At 35.5% G+C, this 19,885-nt stretch overlaps 1 protein-coding gene across 5 annotated transcripts in view; it reads left to right on the plus strand.

Annotated features, from left to right (window-relative positions):
• The window catches only part of PUDP (pseudouridine 5'-phosphatase), a 190,926-nt gene that overhangs the window by 97,839 nt on the left and 73,202 nt on the right, over positions 1–19,885 (plus strand). For 3 of the 5 annotated variants that reach the window (XR_011968111.1, XM_072614457.1, XM_072614456.1), the window contains exons 3-4: positions 8,257–8,486; positions 16,105–16,200. Coding sequence is in view for 4 of the 5 variants with exons in the window: in XM_072614457.1 (XP_072470558.1) it covers positions 8,257–8,486; positions 16,105–16,188 (314 nt within the window). In the remaining variant the exon portion in view is untranslated. The remainder of the gene's footprint in view (positions 1–8,256; positions 8,487–16,104; positions 16,201–19,885) is intronic. The other 2 variants (XM_072614459.1, XM_072614455.1) reach the window with 1 other exon arrangement.

The raw sequence follows: 19,885 nt of genomic DNA on the forward strand, positions 1-19,885 counted from the left end.
TATCGATTATGCTGAAACCTAGGAGGTCTTAATTATTTCAATAAGTTGATGAAATAGGGATACAGGCTACAGAGCAAGATACTGCTGTTTTGTTATTTTTTCCCTTCATTGATCACTGACAAAAGTCATTGAAAAAACTCTAAAAAGAATGTTGGTAATGTTTCAGTGAGGACAGGAAGTCCCTGATTATTATAAATGGAGCTGTAGAAGTATTTTCTGAGAAGTCTTTTTAATTGAGTCACTCATCACACTTCAGAGCTGTCCAATGCCTTCTCTTCATTTTGAAGTGGAAACTTATTCGCTAGCAAAATTGTTCTGATATTGTCTGATCTATATACATAGGTAGAACAATAGAAAATGACTATTAAACAGCAATATAGGAGGTTCTGAATTTACCAAATTTTCAGCAGAATTTACAAATGAGTAATGTTAACTATATAGGTTAGAAGATCAGACTGAGACTAAAAAAAGCAGGTTTTGTTTCCATTTGGCACTCATTTGGTCGGAGACCCTTAAAACCTAACTCTTGACAAGTTTTTTTTATTATCAGTATTGTGGGAATAATAGAGCTCTTATGTCATGAGGCTCAATTTGCATGTAAATATTTGAGAAACTAGGATGAGAGGGACTGTGGATGATAATATTATTACTGCTACACTGCTGGTAACTGATATTTTCTAGTTAGCTATCCTTCTCTATTTTACAACAGAACAGAGAAACTCCCTACTTGTGAACCATCTTGTGTATGCAAATTTCAATTAATAGAATTTCCCCAAAATATGCTTTTTTTAGTTGAAAGGTAGCATAGTGTGAGTAAATTTAACTGTTAAAATTGTTAGTGGATCAAGCTTAGTTAATGAGTTTAAATATATTACTTTTGTTGTGTATATTTTACATATATGTGAATAGATGTGTATGCATATAAATTCTTTTTTCTAAAATTTATTCTTGCCCATTAAGGACCCAGTTTTGTGAAATACAGTTCTTAACAGCATTAAATATTTTAAAACTTACTACTTTTGTCCTTTGTTTTATAATTAGGTTATAATTGATAGATTAATTGGATGCTTTATAAGCTAACAAGTATGTGTAATGCATTTAGGCACAAAACACAACTGAATACAGTGAGCTAGTTAAATGTGTATAAGTCTGAACACCATCTTTTTCTTTCTTTGTTTAGAAAATTTGTTTAATTTATTTGTCTAATTTGTTTAAGACTTTTGTTTTTGTACTTTCTTTTTCTGTTTTTGTACTTTTTCCAAACTTTATTCTATCATGTATATGTAAGCAAAGTTGAATGCTTTAGGTTGTGACACTTTACCATTTTTAAAAGAATATAACATTATGAAAGAATTAAAATTAGATCATGTAGATGGGAAATGGGTTCTCATTTTCTGGGACTAGGATACGTTGAAGAGAGAGATGGGAGAGCTGGTTCAAATATGAACGAATTCGCTTAGATCTTCTCTGTACACATTGGGAACTTTATTGACACAAAAGCAGGAGGCCTGAGATTTAGCAAGGACCTAAACAAAGGCAGTGATACAGGAAAAGGATCAGACTTATATAGGATGATTTTCGGGTTTCCTTATGGGGGTTGGAGATCTAGGGTAAGTCTTGCAAGATAGTGAAAGTCTCGAATGATAAAGACAGGATGAGGATGATGAATGACACAGGATAAAGGAGACAAGGAAATTCCATTCCCCAGGATGGGGGAGGGACAAAGAATTTTATGGTCCAGGATAAGGGGAAGTTCTGTGGTAAGGGAAGACTTTAGGGCACCTTCAGGTTAGAAAGGGCTTCACAAAGTCAATCCTTATTATTTTTAACTTTTAGTGCACTGTTTGTATCCACATCAATAGGACCATAAGAAGTCTTAATTTACCCTTTTGCCTTCATGCAAAATTGCTCTAATATATCCAGAAATAAAAGTTGTCAGTTAATTACAGTTCCTTCATGATGGCAAATAACTTGTTTCTTCAAGAGAAAATTGGTTGTTTGGCCATTATCTATATTGTAACTTCATTTATAATATTTTGTGGAAGATTCAGTTTTTCTTATGATACTCTACCAATGTAACAGCAGGAACATTTTTTTTTTTTATTGATGACATAGAATTAGAAGTCTTTACTGATCTCTTTTGTATGATCAAAGAATCAAGGGATATCAGAACTGGATGAGACCTCAGAGACCATCTAGTTTAGTCCATTCTGATGTCTCCCATACCTCTCCCACTCTGCTCAAATGAAGCTGATTTTCATAAGTCATTGTTTATCCATAAGTGTTCTTATTATTTTCTTAAATCGTTGTTCTCTGTTGCCCCCTCCCCCAAGAATCTAAATTCCTTGATGTCAGGGACTGCATCATTTTTATCTTTGTATCCTTAGCACCTATCATAGACCTAGCACTTAATAGGCATTAACTATAGTCATAAAACATGAAGCTAGAAGAGATAGCTAGCACATTAGCTGACAGATTCAGAATCAAGAAAGATCTCAAAAAGCCATATCTGATATCTTGAATTCTAAATCCCTACTTCACAAATACAGGTTGGAAAAGAAGCACTTAGAAAACAACTAGCCTAGATCACAGGTTGTTTTATGTAAGAATGAAATGAAACCTGAGTTTGTGTGGGATTAGTGTTTTTTTTTTAATTTTTATGAAGCACAGTTTAATTGTTTTTTAATATGTGTTAAAAAACAAACAAAAAAGCCTTCAATGGCTTCTTAGTATCTGCTAAAGAAAGTACAAACTTTTTATCCTGACTTTTAATCCTCCCCCACAATTGGACTCAAACCTCCCTTTCCAGTTTCATCTAATATTATTTCACCCTTTCACATAGTCTACACTTCCTCCCAACTGGATTCCTTTTTTAAAAAATATAGGATTTATTTATTTTTCAGTTTTCAACATTCACTTCCACAAGAATTTGAATTGAAAATTTTCTCCCCATCTCTCTCCACTCCCCACCCCAAGACAACATGCACCCCATCCACCCCTTCCTCCAATCTGTCCTCCCTTCTATTACCGCCTTTTCTTACATTGTCCCCTCTATTTTCCTGTAGGGCAAAATAGATATCTATACCCCATTGCCTGTACATTCGCAGTTGCATGCAAAAACAATTTTTAACATTCATTATTAAAGCTTTGAGTTCCATATTCTCTCTCTTCCTCCTTCCCCACCCACCATCATTGAGAAAACAAGCAATTGCATATAGGTCATACATGTGTAGCTATGCAAAACACTTCCATAATAATTATGTTGTGAAAGACTAACCACATTTCCCTCTGTCCTATCCTGCCCTCCACTTATTTCATTCTCTCCCTTGATCTGTCCTCCTGCAATAATGTTTGCTTCTGATCATCCCTTTCCCCAATTTGCTGTTCCTTCTTTTATCTTCTCTCTCCTAGCCCCTTCCCCCTGCCTTCCTGCAATTATCCATATCCAATTAATTAGTGTTATTCCCTTCTTAATCCAAATCCCATGAGAGTAAGGCTCACTTATTCCCTTTCACCTCCCTCCTCTTCTCCTCCATTGTAAAAGCTCTTCCTTGCCTTTTATGTGAAATGATTTGCTACATTCTATCTCTCCCTTTCTCTTACTCCCAGTACATTGCACTCAAAAGTAAATTTTATTTTTTAGGTATTCTCTCTTCGTATTCTGCTCACCCTGCCCTCTGTCTATAGATAGATAGATGGATGGATAGATAGATAGATATGTATATATATATGCATATATGCATATATATATGTATATATGTATGTGTATATATACATATATAAACATATATATCCAGACTCCCATGTACATATACTTCTTACACATATGTAATATACACACATACATACCTACATATGTACATATATGTATATATTCCCTCTAACTACCCTAATACTGAAAAAGGTTCTCATGAGTTACAAATATCTTTCCATGTAGGAATGTAAACAGTTCAACTTTAATAAGGCTCTTATGGCTTCCCTTTCCTGGTTACCTTTTCATGTTTCTTCTGATTCTTGTATTTGAAAGTCAGATTTTCTATTCATCTCTGGCATTTTCAACAAGAATGCTTGGAAGTCTTCTATTTCATTGAAATTCCATTTTTTCCCCTGAAATATTATATTCCATTTTTCTGGATGGCTGATTCTTGGTTTTAATCCTATTGCCTTTGACTTCTGGAATATCATATTCCAAACCCTCCAATACCTTAGTGTAGAAATTGCTGAGTCCTATGTTATCCTGATTATATTTCCAAAATACTTGAATTGTTTCTTTCTGGCTGTTTGTAACATTTTCTCCTTGACCTGGGGACTTTGGAACTTGGCTACAATATTACTAGGAGTTTTCCTTTTGGGGTCTCTTCCTGGAGATGATCAGTGAATTATTTTCATTTCTATTTTACCCTCTGATTCCAGAGTATCAGAGCAGTTTTCCTTGATAATGTCTTGAAAGATGATGTCTAGGCTCTTGTTTTGATTGTGGTTTTCAGGTAGACCAGTAATTTTTAAATTATCTCTCCTGGATCTATTTTCCAGGTCATTTGTTTTTCCAGTGAGATATTTTACATTATCTTCTATTTTATTTCATTCTTTTGGTTTTGTTTTGTAATTTCTTGATTTCTCATAGTCATTAACTTCCATCTGTTCCATTGTAATTTTTAAAGAGCTATTTTCTTAAGTGAGCTTTTGGACCTCCTTTTCCATTTGGCCCATTCTGCTTTTTAAGGCATTCTTCTTCTCATTGGCATTTTGGACCTCTATTGACATTGGGGTTAGTCTATTTTTACTTGACTTTCAAAATCCTGTTGAGTTCTTCCATGGCCTGTGATAATTGCATTTTGTTTTGGAGGCTTTGAATGTAGGAGCCTTGACCTTGCTGTCTTCCTCCAATTGTATGCTTTGTATTCTATGCTTTGCTCTTCCTTGCCTTCAACAATGGGAGAAAATACCTTTTTACCAAGAAAGTCACCTTCTGTAGTCTTATTTTTTCCCCCTTTTTGGGCATTGCTCAGTCAGTGCCTTGACTCTTTTTTTATTTAAATTTATTTATTTAAGTTTTCAACATTCATTTCCACAAAATTTTGGGTTCCAGATTTTCTCCCCATTTCTCCCCTCCCTCCACCCCAAAACGCCGTGCATTCTAATTGCCCCTATCACCAATCTGCCCTCTCTTCTAACATCCCTCCCTTGCCTTATCCCCATCTTCTCTTTTGTCATGTAGAGCAAGATAACTTTCTATACCCCATTACCTGTATTTCTTATTTCCTAGTTGCAAGAAGAGTACTCAACAGTTGTTCCTAAAACTTTGAGTTCCAACTTCTCTTCATCCCTCCCTCCCCACCCATTCCCTTTGGGAAGGCAAGCAATTCAACATAGGCCGCATCTGTGTAGTGTTGCAAATGACTTCCATAATAGTCATGTTGTGCAAGACTAACTATATTTCCCTCCATCCTATCCTGCCCCCCATTGCTTCTGTTCTCTCTTTTGATCCTGTCCCTTCCCAAGAGTGTTGACTTCAAATTGCTCCGTCCTCCCACTGCACTCCCTTCCATCATCCCTCCTAACCTTTTTATTCCCTTCTCCCCCACTTTCCTGTATTATAAGATAGGTTTTCATACCAAAATGAGTGTGCATTTTATTCCTTCCTTTAGTCGTATGTGATGAGAGTAAGCTTCATGTTTTTTCTCTCACATCCCCACTTTGTCCCTCCACTGAAAAGTCATTTACTTGCCTCTTTTCTGAGAGATAATTTGCCGCCTTCCATTTCTCCCTTTTTCCTCCCAATATATTTCTCTCACCGCTTAATTTCATTTTTTTAAGATATGATCCCATCCTATTCAATTCACCCTGTGCTCTCTGTCTCTCTATGTGTGTGTGGGTGTGTGTAATCTCACCACCTACCCAGATACTGAAGTTTCAAGAGTTATAAATATTGTCTTTCCATGTAGGAATGTAAACAGTTCAACTTTAGTAAGTCCCTTATGTTTTCTCTTTGCTGTTTACCTTTTCATGCTTCTTTTGATTCTGGTGTTTCAAGGTCAGATTTTCTTTTCAGCTCTGGTCTTTTCATCAAGAATACTTGAAAGTCCTCTAATTCACTGAAAGACCATTTTTTTCCCCTGAAGTATTATACTCAGTTTTGCTGGGTAGGTGATTCTTGGTTTTAGTCCTAGTTCCTTTGACTTCTGGAATATAATATTCCATGCCCTTCGATCCCTTAATGTAGAAGCTGCTAGATCTTGTGTTATCCTGATTGTATTTCCACAATACTTGAATTGTTTCTTTCTAGCTGCTTGCAATATTTTCTCCTTGACCTGGGAACTCTGGAATTTGGCCACAGTGTTCCTAGGAGTTTCTCTTTTTGGATCTCTTTCAGGAGGTGATTGGGTGGATTCTTTCAATATTTATTTTGCCCTCTGGTTCTAGAATCTCAGGGCAGTTTTCCTTGATAATTTCATGAAAGATGATGTTTAGGCTCTTTTTTTGATCATGGCTTTCAGGTAGTCTCATAATTTTTAAATTGTCTCTCCTGCATCTCTTTTCCAGGTCAGTTGTTTTTTCAATGAGATATTTCACATTATCTTCCATTTTTTCATTCTTTTGGTTTTGTTTTGTGATTTCTTGGTTTCTCATAAAGTCATTAGCCTCCATCTGTTCCATTCTAATTTTTAAAGAATTATTTTGTTCAGTGAGCTTTTGGACCTCCTTTTCCGTTTGTCTAATTGTGCTTTTGAAAGAATTTTTCTCCTCATTGGCTTTTTGAAACTCTTTTGCCAATTGAGTTAGCCTATTTTTCAAGGTGTTATTTTCTTCAGCAATTTTTGGGTCTCCTTTAGCAAGGTGTTGACCTGCTTTTGATGCTTTTCTTGCATCTCTCTCATTTCTCTTCCCAGTTTTTCTTCCACCTCTCTAACTTGATTTTCAAAATCCTTTTTGACCTCTTCCATGGCCTGAGCCCATTGAATATTTATTTTGGATGTTTGGGATACAGAAGCCTTGATTTTTATGTCTTTCCCGGATGGTAATCATTGTTCTTCCTCATCTGAAAGGAAGGGAGAAGATATCTGTTCACCAAGAAAGTAACCTTCTATGATCTTATTTTTTTTTCCCCCTTTTCTGGGCATTTTCCCAGCCAGTGACATGACTTCTGAGTGTCCTCTCCACACCCACCTCGCCTCCAGATCTCCCCAGCCAGTGCTTGGGGTCTGAGATTGAAATGCTGCTTCCCAGCCTCTGGGCTTTCACCTGGGGCAGGGCTGCTATTCAGTGTGAGATTAAGTTCAGGTGCTCAGGGAGGGGCCAGGCTGCCACGCAGGGCTCAGTTCCCTCAGGGGGTTTATGTGGAGACCTTCAACGATGGATCCGAACTCCTGCCTGCTTTGGGAGCCCTTGTCCACTGCTGCCTCTGCTGCTGCTTCCCAAGGGGGCCTGAGTTATGGGGACATCCTGCTCCCCTCTCTGCAAGCTGAAAAGACCCTCTCACTGACCTTTGGCATCTGTGGGTGGATGGACCTGCGCGGCTGCTAGAGATTCCGTCCCTGAGGCCTGCTTGGATCTGCTCCTCTCGGTGCCCTGCAGCCAAGGCAGAGTTGGGCTCGGCTCCAGGTCCAGTGTGCAATGGACCTTTCTGGGTCAGTTTTTCAGGTCTCTCTGAAACAGAAATCTCCTCTGCTCCGTTGTTCTGTGGCTTCTGCTGCTCCAGATTTTGCTGGGAGTTCTTCTTTACAGATGTTTTATGGGCTATGGGTTAGGAGCTAGCATATGTGTATCTTTCTACTCCGCCATCTTGGCTCCTCCCCCTGGAGTCACTTTCAATAGATTGTATCCTTTACTATAAGAAGCACTGATAAACTGAACCCCTACTTATTCATTATCATTAAAAAAAAAAAAAAGCAGAGGTTGTCAAGGCTGCCCTGGTCTTGTGAATACTGTTATACTTTTTTTTTTGCCAGTATAAATCTGGACCTATATTTTCAGAGTGTACTTCCCTGCTTTAATTATTTTGGTTACTTTTTCACATATCAGTAAAGAAAGCAACATTTTGTTCAGATTAAATTATCTTCTCCTACCTGGGGAAATGCTGTGGATAAACACTGAATTGCTGTTTTTCAATTTTTGTTTTGAGAATGAATATTTCAAAGTTTTTAACTAAGCGAAAAGCACTACTCATATAGTGCTTGAAATACTGCCCCTTGAAAGAAACGTTAATAAATTCTATTATCTCTTATCCACCCTATTTAAATCATTTTCTCTTTCTAGGTGTTGAGAAGCTGATCAACCATCTACATAGACATAACATACCTATTGCTGTTGCTACTAGCTCCGCTGGATCATCATTTGAATTGAAAACAAAAAGACACAAAGAATTTTTTAATTTGTTTAATCATTTCATCCTTGGTGATGACCCTGAGGTGAAGAATGGCAAACCAGATCCTGATTTGTTTCTAACTTGTGCAAAGAGATTTTCCCCTTCTCCTCCAGCAGAAAAGGTAATTTGAATATGGTGATAGGCAGATGTCTTGTATTGCCCATTGACATTAATATTCTGAGGCATGAGTTTGTAAAAAGATGTTTTAAGTGGCCTTCAAAATGATTGCTTTAAAAATTTTGGGTTTTAGGGAGTATTTTGGTCATGCCCCCCTTTTGTTATCTCTATTGTTTTGGGAAATGCAAATTAAAATCTTTTTGTCTTTCCATCTCTAGTGTTTAGCTTACTAGCAAGTGCTTATCCAAATCTTATTTAATTCTGTACAAACAAAATTTTAATTGCCTACTCTCTATGTATTGGGGCAGATAGGTGGCACGGTGGATAGAGTGCCTGTTCTTGAGTCAGGAAGTCTTGTCTTCCTGAGTTTAAATCTGGCCTTAGACAGTTACTAGCTGTGTGATCCTGGGCAAGTCACTTAACACTGTTTGCCTGTTTTCTTATCTGCAAAATGAACTGGAGAAGGAATTGGCAAACCCACTCCAGTATCTTTGCCAAGAAAACCCCAAATGGAGTAATGAAGAGTCTAACACAACTGAACAGTTATATGAATGAATGTATAAAAAGTTCTGTTGTCTGCGTGTGAATTTGAAATAGAACTTTTAATTTTTGGTTGTTGACCTCACTACACATGGTACCTTATTATAAAGATCAGTTTCTTAAAATGTGTGTATACATGTATATGTATCTGTGTAAGCATATGTATATTATTTACAAATATATGTGTATGCATATACATATACACATATGTTTTCTTCATATTATTTTCTTTCCTGTTCATTCTTTGAAGTCCTAAGTCTTGATTATAAATTTTGCTATCTGTTATTTTTAGAGGTTCAGGTGGCACAGTGGATAGGAGTCAGGAAGGCCTGAGTTCAGATACGTCTTCAGATGTTTCCTGAATGTATGATGCTGGACAAATCATTTAACTTCTTTCTGCCCCAGTTTTGCCCAACTGTAAAAAGGAGATAATAGAGCTGTTGTGGGGATCAGAGAAGTTAATATTTGTCAAGTGCTTAGTACAGTGCCTGACATAGAGTAGACCCTTAGTAAATGCTTGTTACTTTTCTTCTTTCAAAGGGAAGAATGTTTGAAATTGGAAAATATCTCTTAGCTTTGTTACATGTAAAATGCATCAAAGGTAAAGGGTTTACTATTAAAACTTATTTTTTTAAATTTCCTATTTAGTTATAAGCTATTTTGAAATCAAATATCCAGTCTATTTGATAAAATGTTGACTATTTGAAATGATAGCTATTAGTAGTGCTTGTCAGTAATGGTAATATGTTTCATTTGTATTTTAAGGTGATACATCTACTGGCCCACCATCAGTAGGCCGTACCATTTGTTTATATAATAGTAATGTTGGCTCATACCTTTTTACATTTCTGTTTTCCTGTCTTCTTATCTAAATAGTGGCACACATTTTGCAGGATAGAGAGGTAGGGTTAGGGGTAAACTCTAAATTTGGAGAGTGTGATGGAGCAAGATCCTAATAGAATCATAAGTCTAGAAGAGGAAGGGATCTTATAGGCCATCTGATTTAACCTTTCAAATATAAGGAAACTGAAAAGGTGTGAAATTACATACTTAATGTCATGCAGATATTAAGTGTTTCGAAGGTAGAATTTGAACCCGGGTCTTCAGATGTCAGAGCCAGTATACATTCCACTGTATGATAAGTATCTGCATGTGAAATCAAGTGGGATTAGACCTTTTTTTGTTTGTATGATATTCTAATTGATATTTGAAACAAAGCATACTTTTGGGTAAATATTTGCTGCTAATGAATGAAAAGACATTTATTACGTGTTTCCTATGTTCAGGACACTGTGCTAGTCAATCACATAAATATCAATGCCTCTCTATCCCAAACCTCAAATATAAACTCCTGATCCTAACTTCTAAAACCCTCCACAATCCATCCTCCTTTTCTAGGCTTTTATGCTCCTTCCCTTCATGTTTCAATCAAACCAGACTATTTTTTTGCCCCCTGTTCTTATAATAAGAGCATAGATTTAGAACTTGAAAGTGCTTTAGGAGTCACTTGCTCCAATACCACTTGTTTTACAAATTGGAAAACTGAGGCCAAGAGAAGTTCCGACCTTGTTCAGGATTGTAAGCTCGGTGATCTCTAAAACCTCTTATTGCTTTAAATTGTATGATAAAACCAGGGGAATGGAGGAGAAGTTGTACATAAAAGGAAAGAAGGTGATAGTAGGTTGGATTGTGAAGGATGTTGATGATCAGGATGAAGACTTTTATTTTCATTAGAGGAGTCACATGTTCAGAGATTATAGATCACCCAGACAACCATGTAAAGGATTCCTTGAAGAGGGAATAAATTGGAGGAAGCACCCTGAAGAGAGACAGCCAGCCTCAGAGCACTGACCAGGGATATGGAATCCTTCCAATACTCTTAGCCTAAATATAATAAGAGTTGAAAACTAGTGGTAGGAGCCGAGAAAATCAAGGTCAGGACGAACAGAACCTGACAACTTCATCCAAGAGTGTGGCAGGGGTAGAGCCTGACATAACATAAAATTTCAGATCAGAAACTAAGGCTGAAAATATGAGTAAACAGAAAAAAGTACCAAATATTATGAAGAAACAGTATGAATCAAGAAAGACTTCGAAAGGAAAACCCAGAAAAAGAAGGAACTCTAAAATATGTACAAGTAGAGCCCTGGGAAGAAAATGGCTTGGCCACAAAGACTGTAGGAATGCTACAGTTATCCTTTCCATCATTGATTGTACCTTTTTTCCACACACACCCCTGCCTAACACTCTAGTTCTCACTAGAGGAGCAATTGTAATAGTCCTTACTCCCCATTGTTGATTTCATACTCTCCTTTTATATCCTTCACTCAACAACCGTTATACCTTTGAGGTTCATTCAACTAAAATTTTCTTCTCATTCCAAATTTTGATTGCTGTTGTATACTGATTACTAGATCATTTTCCTCTTAGGAAAATGCACATGGCTCATCTTTATCTCCTTCTCTTCCTACACATCCACATAGATGGTTCCTCAACCTCCCTAATCTCTTAATTTCTTTACTTCTTTAAATCACGTTGCCTACTCTTCACTCCACCTGAGCCATATATAAGGATGGTCACTTACTTGATCTCAGTATTATGCACAAATTGCTTCAATTCTATAATTAGAAATTCCTAACTTTCTGATGTCTGACCCTAACCTATCTTTTTACCTTTTCTTATGCCTTATTCCTCATAAATTTATCCTTTCTCCTCATCAAGCTCTCCAATCTCTTAACTCCTAAATAGTTTCACATCAGTATCCCTACTCTTACTTCACTTTCTTGCCCTCCAATCTTAATTCATTAGTTAATTATTTCAGCTCAACTTTTATCTCAAATCTCTTTCCCCTTTATCTTCTAAACTTTCACCTCTTGACAACTTTCAGCCCTGGATTATTCACCAGCTGTTTCCTTCATCTCCTATTCATGAACTACTGAACACAACTGGAGAAACTCTCACAACCATGTTGACTGAGTCCATTACAATCCGTATTACCCATTATCAGCTGGATCCTCAGCACAATAAGGCAGTCTTTTAATTACCGCCTAATATGCTTTCTCGTTCTCCATAGGAGTCATTCCAAACTGCACCCCAAGACTCACATATCTCTCAAACCCACTTCTCTCTTATCTGTGGATTTTGCCTCTTACTTTACTCACAAAATTAAGGTTATTTGGTATGGGCTCACTCCCATTCTCTTCATCTCAAAATCTCTTAACATCGTCTCCCACTCATCTTTTTGTATACCAGTTTCTGATAAAGAAGTGACTTTTTTTGCCAGCATCAACTTCCCTACCTGTGCACTTGATTCTATTCCCAAATATTCTCAAATCTTCTCGGTATCCTTCTTTAGTGGGTTCCTTCCCTATTACCTTTTAACATGATCTTTTAAAAAAAACAACTCTAAATCTTACTTTGCCCTCAAGTTGTTTCAACCTAGAGTTAGCAACCAAGAAAATCTTCATAAAGAATATTACAAAAAGGAAAGGCTGACAACAAAAGTGACTTATCTTGAAAGACTGAGAATAATCCTACAGGGGGAAAAGTGAATCTTTAAGGTGACAGAGGACTTTGAGGCATTCCTGATGAAAAGACCAGAACTCATCCAAAAAAATAAATAAATAAAAGTTGGCAGAATGAAATAGAAAACAGAATCCAGTAATAATATTGTTTAGAAGAAACACAAGATTTCCTAAAGAGTAAAGATGACAGGTTGGAACATATTATGTATCAAGTAAAATTTTAAAAAAGCAAAGATAGACATAATGATGTCAGAAAAGATAAGCAAAAATAGACATGGTTAAAATATATAAATAGGGGAGGCAATATTATACTTAAAGGACTCATAGACAACAAAATAATTTCAATACTTCATATGCATGGGACAAGTAGTATAGTACCTAATTACTTTAAAGCCATTTTAAGTGAAAAAACAGCAAGACTGTAATAAATTGGGAACTCAAATATCTGCCTTTCAGTGTTAGAACAATAAATAATAAAAAGTTAGAGACCTGAATAGAGCTTTAGAAAAAAAAATTAGATACTGTAATTTTGGGTGATAATTAAATGGGAATAATTATTCCCATTTAGGAATACAGTAATATGCCTATTTCTTAATTTTACATGTCATATTTATAAAAAAAATATGTCCTGGAACATCATGACCTTAGGCACAAAAAAGCAGAATACAAAACTCATCATTACTGACAAAACAATAAAAGTATGATTGATAAAGGGTCTTTTACATAGGGATTCTAACTTAAATGAAGACTAAATAATTTAATCATAAAGAGCCACGATTAAAGAACAAATCATAGAAATGATAGATTATTTCTTGAAAAATGGCAACAGTGAGATGACACCAACATTTTTGAGATGCAGCAAATACTTGTAAACAAGAAAAAAACAAGTGAATTGGACACACAAGTAGAAAATCAAAATTAGAAAAGCAGCAAATCAAAACCCCCCAACTAAACAGAGAAATAAAAATTCTGAAACTGAAGAGATTAATGAAAGTCAAAATAACACCAAAAAAATGAAACTAATTACAATAGGAGCTGATGAAAAGAAACTAATGAAATAGATAAATTTAATCTAATTTTAAAAAAGAAGAAAACCAAATTACCTTTATAAAAAGTGGAAAAGGATACTTCACAACAAATTAAGAAGAAATTTGGAAATTAGTAGAACATAATTTACATGATCATGTGCCTATAAAAAGTGATCACATGAAATGAGTTAAGATTTTAAATATGTCTAAATCTAGGTATATACAGTGATAGACAGGTAAAGATTTATAATACTCATATTAACAGAACAAAAGTAAGGAACTTACATGAATCTCAGAAAAAGAAATTGAAAAAGTCATAAATTCAGAGTGAAAAAACAAAACCTCGTGAATTTAAAGAAGTCCTATCAAAATGACTAAAAACCAATTACTTTCAGTATTACGTAAACTATTTACAAATAATAGCAAAAGAAGGGATCGCACCAAATTTTTTCCATGATACCAATTTGGTCTTGATTCCTTAAATAGGGAGCAACAAGTGAGAAAGAAACCTAGAGGCCAATATGCTTGATGAATATTAATGTAAATATTACCTAAATATTAGTCAAGAAGCTATAACAATACATTCAAACAATTATGTGCTATGACCAGGATAGATTTACATCAGGATTTACTGGAAAAAAATAACAAAAAAACCAATACAATCATCTAATGATAACTCAGTGCTAAAAAGCTTTTAACAAAATGCAATTATTTCTGTTAAATATTAAGAAGTATCAGAATAAATTAACCTTTCTTTAGTATTGTAGTTTCTAAAGCCAAGTGTCAGCATTATATGTAATGAAAAATGGCTAGAGGTCTTTCTAGTAAAATCAGATGTAAAAGCAAGGATGTCTCCTATACCAATGTTATCCATCTTGACACTTGACTCATTTCTGCCCCATGAACACAACTCATCTCCGCACTTCAGGCTTTTTTCTTTGACTGTCCCCCATGCATGGAATGTTCTCCCTCTTCATCTCTGCCTCCTGCTTCTCTGAATTCCCAATTAAAGTCCCCATCTTCTACAGAAAGCCATTCCCAAACCTTTTTTAATTCTAGTGAATCTGACACACATCACTGACTCCAAACTTTGTGATCACTTGCCTTTTTCAGCCTACCTCACTGTTATTCTTCCTGGTCTTATTTCCCAAAAGTTAGTATATTCCAGCCCTTATTACTCTTCCCATCCCTATGATACTAAACCTCTGGCTGTGAAAGAACAAATCCCTTCTCCCAGCTCAGCTGTGCAGTCTATCGTTCTCATTCTCATCAGCCTCTTTTCCTCAACTCCAGATTTGCCTACCCCTTCCACTCTACCCTCTAGTAAACAAACTATAAGTGAACTTTATAAATCTTTATAAACTGTCAGCCATTCTCAGAGTTCATTCTAAGAAAAGACAAACAAAATTAGGTTGTGTCCACATTTTAATTTCTCTCAAGTTGGTGACATGCATTGCATGGGAGTTACAGTCCAGAACTGGCTCAGTTAAATACCCCTTGAAGAGTAGGTATTCCTAAGGAGTGCCAATCAACTATGATTGATCTATACACTGAGAGGTGGGCTATATTAAAATGAGGGTCTTGGGGTATGTGACTTAGGTCACTTAATCTTGGTCAAAGAGACATCAATTTCCGTATCACCTTTCTTGACAATAGGGAAGAATCCACATTTTCCCTATCTAGGCAACACAAAGAGCGGGAATAGTCATTAGATTTACATCTTAATGTCCTTTAGAGGAAGAAAGAGGGTTGGAGAGGCTGTGAGTCTCCAAGATAATGATTACTGAGAAAAATCATTTTTCACAAAACACATTAATGGTCTGTATTTGGCAGGGTCACTGTTATTCTCGGACTTTAGTAATAAATAGTTATATGATACGTTCTATTAAGAAAGGTAATCAAGACTTGTGTCTGAGATGAAGTTGATAAAATGACTGAGTTGTAGTAATTTCCGTAACTTTGTGAGCCAATAATTATGGATCTTATCAGGCCCAGCCACTTCGCAGTTTAGCAGGAGAGCTCACTAGCTGCCCTCGGTAACCATCAGTGATCTTTTTAAAATCATGCAAAACAAGAGGACTATAGATGGTCAGATAACCTGATTTTCAAAGGGCAAAATCAGGGAAAATGTCAAATTATAGACTAGTAATCATGGATTTAGTTGGTGGAAAATCCAGAATGTGTTATTAAAAGGATAGTTTATAAGAAAATGTACGTAATTGTCAACAATAAATTGTGCTAGACTAACCTTATTTCTTTTTTTGATATGGTTACTTAGATTGATAGATGAAATGAATAACAGGCATAGGATCTTTATTTTAGTGAGGTATTTGACCAACTGTGTCCTAATGGCCTTGTGGACATGATAAAGAGGTGTGTGTGTGTATGTTGGATGATATGTATAATTATATATAATTTGATAGATTCAGAATTTTTTGAAAGGTGACTTAAAAGTATTGATTAACATGTTAGTGTCAATCTTGAGAGATTCATGAGGATCTGTCATTCTTCTGTCCTGTTAAACATTTAGTCTTCTGGTCTCCTAAGAGCCAGCAGAACTGAACTTAAGTCCTTCAAGCAGAATCTGGCTGATGATTTATTGAAGATACTTTGAGTCACAATTCAGGTAAAAGATAAACTTGATAGCTTCTAAGATAACTTTCAAACTTTAGGTTGGCTATAGCATAGATGAGAACCAGTCACCCAATATTGTAGCCTCCAGGAAGAAACTCCTGGTTATTTTTGTATGCAAGTGTATGTTTCAGTAGGGATTTCTGAATGCAAAGGGAGTTTCAGCCAGTTATCTATTAAAGTCCCCTTTAACATTCAGATTCTGATCCTGTGATCCATAGCACTTTAGAGTTAAGTAAACAGAAAGAGGAAGAAAAGATAAATCTTTGAAAGCTGGACGACCAAATGTATTGTGGTGTACTAGGTTGTTATGAGTATGGTATCTTCTCAGGCAAAACCATGTGAGAGTTATCATACAGTTTTAAAAGGAGAAGCAAATTTATGACAATTCCTGAGTCACAGCTAGGAACTGTGAGCTTTAAATGGCAGAACAGCAGATGACACAGAAAACTAAAAACTATAAACAAAAGATGATAGTTATTTTCATCAATTTTTTTCTCCTGGAGATTTTATAAAGTACATTCACTTTTGATATTTCACAAATGCAACCTTCATTTCTTAAAAAGCTGCTGGTGCATTCTAAAAGTTGCTAGTTTCTTTACCTTCATTGAATGTCATTGAAAGGTGAATTAAAAGGGAATCAATGAGACTTGGGAAATCAGTGGAACTAGGAAACATAGCTTCATTCCCAATTATTATTACTCATATTCAGCATATCTTATTTAATTTTGTCTAAAAGCATGAATTTATATATTTGGTAGTATATTCTGGGAACAAATGAATAGAATGTTAGTTAGCATGATATTTTGGAACTTGCATTTTGTTATGCTAAGCTGTTAATACACTGTGATAAAAGTGCTGGACACAAACCTTGTTAGATGAATGAATAAATAGTATCCATTGTAAATTATCTCGACAACATGGAAACCTATACAAAATCCCAAGGCACAAAAATTTTACATTATATTTATTACCAGCAAGTGTATTATTTTGAATTATGAAAGCATTATTCTACTTTTCAAATTATGAAAAAGTTCCAGGAAAAGAAATAGTTGCTATTGAAAAAAATTTTTTAAAGCCATATTTGTAGTACTAGGGATATAGGTAGGTCAATCCAGAATCTGACAAAGAGTGGTCAGAAGGTTAGCAGGTATCTGAAGTAGCTTTTTCAGGTGGTGAGCATGGTACATATGAGATTTTAATTCTGTTTAGTGATGAATTCCATGCAGAGAAGCACATTACAAACTTCACCTCCTCAGCCTAGACATCTGTTTCTTAATCTGCACCAGTGGTCACAGTGACCATCAAGAGAAACTGCATGTGAAAGGCTCAAGATAACTTATTCCTGTTCCTGGAAAACAGTTCAAAGTGAATGTCATTTGTGTCTTTGTACTGTAGACCATACAGATATTGCTTAGTAGTGAATGTATTGTTCTCAGTAATTCATGTAAACATATCGTAAAGACTTTAAGCATTTGTGTTTTGTGTTATATATGAGTTAATATAATTTCATTACAAATAAGACAGAGACTGAGATTTAGTTTGAGGAATCAGAAATCCATTGTAAACCATAAATAGAGAACCACAAATAGAAGCATTTAGAAGAAAGATCTGTAAGCATTCTTAAATCTTCATACTTTTTAAGTTTTCGTCGTTTTTAAGCTTTTTCTTTATTTAGTACCCATTTGATACTTTCTATGTGATTCTAAGCCAATCATATAACCTCTCAGTGTTATGGGCAACTGTCTAAGACTATAAATTTACATTAGAAAGGAAAGTTTTTCTTACCTGGGAGTTTTCTAACTCAGTGAAATTATAGGTCAAGTCCTTATCCCTATCCCTACCAAATAAAAAACTAAATAAAAAGAAAAAGCAACAAAGTGCCATCATACCTCTCTGTCATAAGATGTTATTCCGTATACTCAGAACGGACTTATATATCTTGTCATTCTTAGAAATCCCATCCCTCCACTCCCTCCTCTGACATTCTTGTTCTTGCTTTGGGAACACTGCTATGCAAATAAGTACCAACACCACTCCTCCAGGCAAGAACATATGACCCCCATTGTGACTCCTTAGGATCTGATGAATAGTAGTGTGACACTGTGAAAGACTAATGCCTGGAATCAGAAGACCTAAGTCCAAATTCTGCCTTCTGATGCTTGTTACGTATGTGACCCTGGGCAAGTCACTTAACTTCTCTGGGCCTCAGTTTCCTCATCTGTAAAATGAGGAGGTTGAACTCGATAATCTCTAGATCACTTCCAACTCCCAGTCTGTGATCCAGTTCTACTCACAGTCTCTGTGCCCGCAGAGAATTAAAAACTCCCTTTCCTTACCCCCACCACTCCTCTGTAATGCTGTAGAACTTTAAGCTTACTAAAGGTTCAGGACTTCCTTATTTTTGTATCTTCAGTCTCTGGTTCAGTTCCTGACACATAGTGGAATCACAGAATTATAGTCCTAGAGCCAGAAGGAAGCTTAGAGGCAGTCTAGTTCAACCCTCTTATTTTGCAAGGATATGCAAGAGTTCACATAGGTAATGTGTCAGAGGAGGAATTTGAACTGTGACTCCAGAGCTAATGTTCTTTCCACTGCCTTGCATGCTTCTATTAATAGATATATGCTAATTGATTGATTGATAAGGGAGTTTCTACAGAGCAGAGAATTCTAACTGCTTCTTATTACATCTCTGTGTATTTCTATTGAATTAAAGCAAGCAAAATAAATACTTTAAAAATTCAGTCAGTTAATTCTTAGAAGTTGCTGTTAAAGTGTTCCTCTTTACTTTTGATATAAGGAATTAGGGCCTAAAGCAGAAGTTGCCATTTTTTGTTGTTGTTGTAGCAGCGTCATTTATTCCATCTCAGAAACATAAGCAGATCATTGGAGGATTGGGATTCATTGGCTTCTCATGTGTATGTATGGTTAAATTTTCCTTAGATGGGGAAATCAGGATCTTGGGAGATGAAGGTCACACAAGTATAAGTGGCAAATCTGGGATTCAAAACTGGGATTCAAAAATTTTTCTGTCTTGTTAACAGATGGTTGAAGGATTAGAATGTTTTTAGTTCACTCTGTTCAAATAAAATTGAATATTTTAGATGAGTTTGATAACATTTATACACTTCAGTTTAACATGGTATACATAAAAGTTTAAAGAATAACAATTTTTAACTAAGTTCCAAACATTTTCTTTGTTTTTACATGAGGCTTTTGAACTTATATAGAAAGATAGATAAATAGCAGTATTTGAATATAGTTGGTTTTCTTTGTAATCCTGTGTTTTATTTTATGAATTAAAAACCATTATTATAAATAGGCTTTATCATACTGTCAGATGGTGTCCATGGCAGTTAAAGGGTAAGGGAAGTTAAGGGTCTCTGACCTAAAGTGATACTGAAATTCACTGATGGTAGGATTACAACACATACACACACATTTTGTGGCTCTGTGTACATATATATATGTAAATATAACTACTAGGGAGCCATAAAATATTTAATTGATATTACTTTGATTTAAAGTCAGTATGGATTTGTAGAAGAAATAAATGAACCTGAATACCCTAAGTTTGGGGAAAAATATTTCTCCCCAAAAAATAACCTTAAAGGTAAAAGAATTGAGGCTACAGAATTTTATAAATATAGATCCTCAATCTGTGTTTTATTTTACAACAG

This window comes from Notamacropus eugenii, chromosome 5 (assembly GCF_028372415.1).
Source record: "Notamacropus eugenii isolate mMacEug1 chromosome 5, mMacEug1.pri_v2, whole genome shotgun sequence".
Lineage (NCBI taxonomy): Eukaryota > Metazoa > Chordata > Mammalia > Diprotodontia > Macropodidae > Notamacropus > Notamacropus eugenii.